The sequence below is a fragment of the Haliotis asinina genome, chromosome 3 (genome assembly GCF_037392515.1).
Source record: "Haliotis asinina isolate JCU_RB_2024 chromosome 3, JCU_Hal_asi_v2, whole genome shotgun sequence".
Classification (NCBI taxonomy): domain Eukaryota; kingdom Metazoa; phylum Mollusca; class Gastropoda; order Lepetellida; family Haliotidae; genus Haliotis; species Haliotis asinina.
In genome coordinates this window covers 84,171,463-84,178,034 of record NC_090282.1, presented here as the reverse complement: position 1 = coordinate 84,178,034, position 6,572 = coordinate 84,171,463, and the positions used below count along the sequence as shown (strand labels likewise).

General features: G+C 39.7%; 1 protein-coding gene across 3 annotated transcripts in view; it reads right to left on the bottom strand.

Moving 5' to 3' along the window:
• Positions 1–212: 212 nt before the first annotated feature.
• The window catches only part of LOC137278626 (armadillo repeat-containing protein 6-like), a 30,601-nt gene continuing 24,241 nt past the window's right edge, over positions 213–6,572 (bottom strand). Inside the window, exons 1-6 of one of the 3 annotated variants that reach the window (XM_067811102.1) lie at positions 5,352–5,504; positions 5,068–5,186; positions 2,735–3,395; positions 2,494–2,639; positions 1,883–2,152; positions 213–838 (exon numbers count right to left, since the gene is read on the bottom strand). In XM_067811102.1, coding sequence (XP_067667203.1) covers positions 626–838; positions 1,883–2,152; positions 2,494–2,639; positions 2,735–3,395; positions 5,068–5,184 — 1,407 coding nt within the window. In that variant the 5' untranslated portion in view covers positions 5,185–5,186; positions 5,352–5,504 and the 3' untranslated portion in view covers positions 213–625. Of the gene's footprint in view, positions 839–1,882; positions 2,153–2,493; positions 2,640–2,734; positions 3,396–5,067; positions 5,187–5,351; positions 5,505–6,572 lie in introns of those variants that run through there. The other 2 variants (XM_067811103.1, XM_067811105.1) reach the window with 2 other exon arrangements.

Genomic DNA, 6,572 nt, shown 5'->3' with positions numbered 1-6,572 from the left:
TTGGATCCAACCAAACCAATCTGGCACATTTTACTTGGATCCAACCAAACCGATCTGCCACATTTTACTTGAATCCAAAAAAAACAATCTGCCACATTTTACGTGGATCCAGCCAAACCAATCTGCCACATTTTACTTGGATCCATACAAAGCAATCTGCCACATTTTACTGTGCTGCTCACAATGTGAGGTTAAAGAACAAAATTTTAGTCTGAATTTTCATTGCAGTTTTTAATGAATATCTGAAAATTACATAACATTGATTAAAAAATAACATATTGAAAACATGCGAATTGAAGCAGAATGCTTAGATTATGGTCTCAAATGTCTTGTTCATAACATACCCAACATGGACCTGTGACATTAATAAGAAAAGTTTCTGCAGATGTCTTAGAAATGGAGGTCATTCATGACGTGAACGTCGAAGGATGAAAATGTTCCAGATAATGTGGTGTACTATGTTTAGATCTTTGCCAAAATACCCAGCAGAGTGATAGTTAAGGACTGTCACAGTGTAAGACACATTGGTCCTGTGCACAAAGCCTAAACCTGAGTGATTAAACTTAGTATTTCCAAATGGGCAATATTAAAAATAGCTACTTCCACCCAAGGTTGATGTTTGATATCAGTGAACAATCTGTCCTTTCTCGCCCTTCCAACGTTCCTGCAGCTCCACCTTACAGCCCAAATCGCGTAGAGCGGCCTTTGCCTCATCTTCAAGCCCTGTGTGCCGTCTCCTTGCCTCATTGATCAGAACCTCTGCCCCTTGCTCCAGAATCTTGTCACAGTTCTCCCGGGTCCTAGCTACAAGGTTGCGTATCGCCATGCAGGCTTGTTTCTGCAATGGTATGATTAATGTTTCTAAGAAAAGACTAAACAAAGAACTGCATGAAGAATATGGACTGTATCATGTGATCAATACAATGTGCCTTCTTTCCTGAGCCTATAAAAACACATGTAGTCATGTTGTATGTTACTTGATCAGCAATGTTAGCATATATTTCACTTTAGAATATTCAGGCCATATGATAGCAGTCTACCACTAACAATCTGGTGTTGAACAGCCTCCATACAGAGCAGAGCAGTAATGTCAGTCCAGTCCCACTCTTGCTTTATCAAAATTAGTCAAGTGAGTAGATTTTGATTGTTATTTCATCCCTCTGTTGGCCTTTTGGATGAATAAAGCTTTGTTACTTCATCCCTCTGTTGGCCTTTTGGATGAACAAATCTTTGTTACTTCATCCCTCTGTTGGCCTTTTGGATGAACAAATCTTTGTTACTTCTTCCCTCTGTTGGCCTTTTGGATGAATAAAGCTTTGTTACTTCTTCCCTCTGTTGGCCTTTTGGATGAATAAAGCTTTGTTACTTCTTCCCTCTGTTGGCCTTTTGGATGAATAAAGCTTTGTTACTTCTTCCCTCTGTTGGCCTTTTGGATGAACAAATCTTTGTTACTTCATCCCTCTGTTGGCCTTTTGGATGAACAAATCTTTGTTACTTCTTCCCTCTGTTGGCCTTTTGGATGAATAAAGCTTTGTTACTTCTTCCCTCTGTTGGCCTTTTGGATCAATAAAGCTTTGTTACTTCTTCCCTCTGTTGGTCTTTTGGATCAGTAAAGCTTTGTTACTTCTTCCCTCTGTTGGTCTTTTGGATCAATAAAGCTTTGTTACTTCTTCCCTCTGTTGGCCTTTTGGGAATAATCTGGAGACTGGGTGGTTACTTTATACGACTTTTTGCAAACATGTTGGTGTAACCTCACAATAATGGTGTACATGGTTCATTACTGTGTTCGCCTCAGTTCCATGATGGCATGGCAAATAGAATGTGGCAGCACTCAGCCTACTGGTTTCATAATTATTTGAAATACGTAAACAATGTGGCTCACCTGAACATTTTGTTCATCCATGTGTATCTTCATGGCCTGGACAATCTGCTGATATCCAGCACATTCCATCACCTTGGCAACATGACCTGGGTTCCGCAGCACCACAGTTGCCAGGGCCGAGCATGCAGACTCCGCAATGGAGGCATTAGCTTGGTGTTTTGTCATGGCTGCAAGTATCAGCTCCACTCCACCTGATTTGACAATCACTGTTTTCACATTATCATTTCCTGCCAAGGCCTTTAGCACCACAAGTGCTTGTTTTGAAATGGTCTGAAATAACAAAAATTTTATCAGTCTGTTTTTTTAAATCAGTATTTTGTGGTTTCTTTTATTGTAATGCATGTAAGTCTCCACCTTTGCCCCTGTAACCATAGTAACACTGACAAACACATCAGCAACAGTAATCACTAAAACATAACATAAAAACACAAAGATTATCTTTCGTGCCAGCTGACATGTTCAGTGTAGGAGATATCAACATGAGTTATGCCCCTTGGTCCTTGCATTGATCAGTCTTTCCTTTCCCCTCCACTCACTGGATCAGATGATCAGGCTTGTTGACTTGGTTGCGATGTAAAACTAAACCCATTCACTCTACATGTGTGACATACCCTTTCATCAAGATTCTTTTCAAATGCCTGCAGGATCAGCTTCAGACCTCCTAGTTCATTGACCTGATTACAGAACTCGTCTCTGACAGCAAGGCGGGCAAGTGTTGAGAACAGCTCACTTTGTATGTTGCTGTTATTTTCATACTCTGTAAACATGATTATGATCAAGAATAAGCAATTTTAGCCATATTTATCACATAATATACAGACTTCTCTTTCTCTTAGAATTTCATTTAGTTACCTCTACAAATGTTGAGAATTCTTTCCAAGGCGTTTCCTTCTGTCACAATCATCTTGGCATGTTCATGGGCTTTTCCAAATGGGACTCGAACATCGTCATCATTGGTAAGTACACGAAACAATGTACATGTTTCTTTAACAACACTGGGACTCTTTTTAGACTCATCAAGTAATTCAGATAAGATAACAATTATATCTTTGCTGACAAAGTTCTGTCGATTCTCTTCATGTTTAATGCACATAAACCTGATAGCACGAATTATAAGTTCCAGCAAATCAGCATTTGATTTATACTTTCTTAAATACTCTGTGAACATCGCACAGCCATTTTCATCCAGTAAGTCTGGTTGTCCATTGACAAGGGAACAAAATGTTCTCATAATTGTTGTTAGCATTACAGGATTTTCTTCGTGTTTCCGACACATTTCCGAAAGGACTGGATAGGCGTTGTTACTTCCAGCCAAACACCTGCGAGACAAATCTACATCACATTCTGACTGAACAACTGACAACATCGACATGACTTGCTCAACATCAGTGTTGTTGGATACAAGAGACAGATCCTGAACTGCTTTGATGACGGGGTGAATGACATCATCGCCACCTGCACCCCCTGCACTGTATAAACTCCCATCCTTTACGATGTTGTCAAGAGACACACCCTGGAGAACAAACATCAGTTTTCATTATCCAAAATGATTCCATGTTCAGATTTCAACAATAGTTGACAGTCATCATCTATCTATTATGTCTACTGGCTACACTGAAACAAAATCAGGGTATTACTCAATACATATGATGACATATGATGTGGAGCGCCATAGTGGTAAGGGCCTGTCTATTACACTGTAGATCCGGGTTTGATCCTCGGTGGAGGCACCTGCTGGCAAACAAAGATAAACTGGACTGGAGCATAGGTCATGAATGGAAGCAAGTAAACTCATTTGGTTTGTTAAAGGGAGAGCAAATGTAAGCTAGTGCACACACAATGCATGACGATGAAATTGATTCCGTGCATAGTTGCACACGCCTTGATCATAAGACTCTCACACACTTCACTCATGGCACTACACTTGATCGCGGAAAACCTAGGGGCCCTTTACTCACAATGGCAAGCAACATGGGGCAGCACTCATACATGCCACTACTGGTCGTTTGTTAGGTTGGTGCTCTTCCTTATCCTTGTTTGCCGGTAAGTTCGGGTCCCACGGAAGGCACATTTGTATAGTATCCTTGGACAAGATACTTAAATCCACATTGTCTTAATTCACCCAGCTGCAAAATTGGTACCCGTGAGGATGTTCTAGAAATGCGAGAGATTAGTTCATTGCACCCAATAGGCAGCATAGCTGTATGATCTCTAGGAGTTGAAAAAGTATCTGATAGTATGATGGTGTCCGATGATCGGGAATAATAATGTATGAAGTGCCATGAGCAGGTAATGTGCCACTATTACAATTACAATACTATTAGAATAATTTGCAACTGTCCAGTCAACAACATCATCACTATTTTTACTAGAGCTGTAAAAACTGTATGATTCACAAGTGTATAGTAACAAATATGAATACTTATTCATTATGAATTATTTAATATGACGTGCAGTTGCTCAAGTTGAAACATTTACATGAAATTCAAAAAGCAACACATCAGTAATAATTCATCAAGTGAAATGGTTCAGTTCATTGAATATACAAGTGAATCATAACAGGACTCATTTTTATGGGTTTGTGTTCATGCTTTGACCACCGAGTGCTCAAATTGTACATCGTACAAATGGCTTTGTCTTCTTCTTTATGTGTCTCAATGCTGAATCAGTCTATTGCACAGTAGCTCTACTCAACTCACACTAGGTTATTTTGACTTCATTGAGGTGTGTACTGTATAATTTCATTTTTTCACATAAAACCCTCTGCTGGTTGTGCATACCTACATAGAGGAATGCAGTGAATACACATGTCAGATATTGATGATTCCAAAGCTCCAGCTTCCAGTTGTTTCACAAGAGACACACAGTGGTTAGATAGCATGGAGTATATATCAATATTGTCCAAAATAAAGTAGGGAAGGTACGAAACAGTCTTTCACCTATGTTAAAGACAACTGCACATGTACGAGTCCAAATACATACTCTGTTCTCAATGCAGAGACCATACTACATGATTTGTTCAGCGACTGCATATCAGTATATGGTCTCTGGTTTGTATTAGTTTGTAATTATACAATATATGATGTATGGTCATAGTTGTTTGATAGCATGGAGGAACGTAGATATAGGTGGTATGAAATACATCTTAATCAATATAAATAAGGTAATGGAAGAAACCATTCTACCTGTGTCTGGAACTGCTGTACTGCATCTTCAATAGCATCCTCCACAGACATGTCAAAATCTTCCATGTTCTCTTTGACAACATCATCAAACGTTTGCTGTGTAATTTGTTTAGCCATGTCTACAAAATAAAATATTTTACTTGTCCCAATTTATCAAAGACGATGTAAGTCACAACACGGCCGGTAACTATGGAAATATTATCATTGTTTACATAGCTGACACCGACCCGAAGTATAAACATTTATCACAGTTGAGTATTACGTGAGAAAACACTAAAGCATACCAAAGCAAATTCGTTCAAACCTGCCACTGTTAAGACTGCGTTGAAAATATTGACTGACGATGACGTCGTCCAGGCTAAATTCCCCCGAGTCAAGGATTATTCTAAACTATGATTCAACATGTGAAATAGCCTAACAACACCCACCGGTGGTACGTTCGCAATATAAAATAGTTCTTAGCTATAAGCGACTTGCAATTCGTTTGCTACTATTTTTGTGCACTAAAACACCAAAGTAATATATTTTTTAACCTTAGCATCAGTAACGATGTTTCTCAACATCAACTAAAGGGCACCTAATGCTTATATCACTACGCGTGCAATTTCAAGGGACACTACTCTAAAGTGTTACATTATTTAACGTCCACTAAACAAGTTGCTCGAGAATCTTCCAAAAATAAATTTCCTTTTATTTGTTTTAACACGTTTTAACTAATCTGTTGCAAAATCTTGCTGTCTTGCTGCATAAAATGCAAGTGGAAATGTGACTTTATGCCGTCTATGGTGTTTTATTTTTTTATATTTTTTTTAAAGAGAATATGTTTTATAATATTGCGTCATAGAAGGCTCTGATTCATACTGCCGTTGGTGACAATAAATGTTGACACAGAAACGTTACTAAACTGTTGCTGAATGTGTTGTTATCTCCTGACCGTACAAACGGGGATTTGATTTGATTTTCTTGGGTTACGTCAATGCAGTAAATGCAGGCCATAGTTATACTGGTCATCATTCCATTCTTCACTAAGGTTTAAACAGTGTGCGTGTATGTACGTGTGCACGTGTGTGTGTGCGTGTATGTGCATGTGTGTGTACGTGTGTGTGCGTGTGCGTGTGTATGTGCGTGTGTGTGTACGTGTGTGTGTACGCGTGTGTACGTGTGTGTACGTGTGCACGTGTGTGTGTGCGTGTATGTGCATGTGTGTGTACGTGTGTGTGTGTGCGTGTGTATGTGCATGTGTGTGTACGTGTGTGTGTACGCGTGTGTACGTGTATGTACGTGTGCACGTGTGTGTGTGCGTGTATGTGCATGTGTGTGTACGTGTGTGTGCGTGTGTATGTGCGTGTGTGTGTACGTGTGTGTGTACGCGTGTGTACGTGTGTGTACGTGTGCACGTGTGTGTGTGCGTGTATGTGCATGTGTGTGTACGTGTGTGTGTGTGCGTGTGTATGTGCATGTGTGTGTACGTGTGTGTGTACGCGTGTGTACGTGTGTGTACGTGT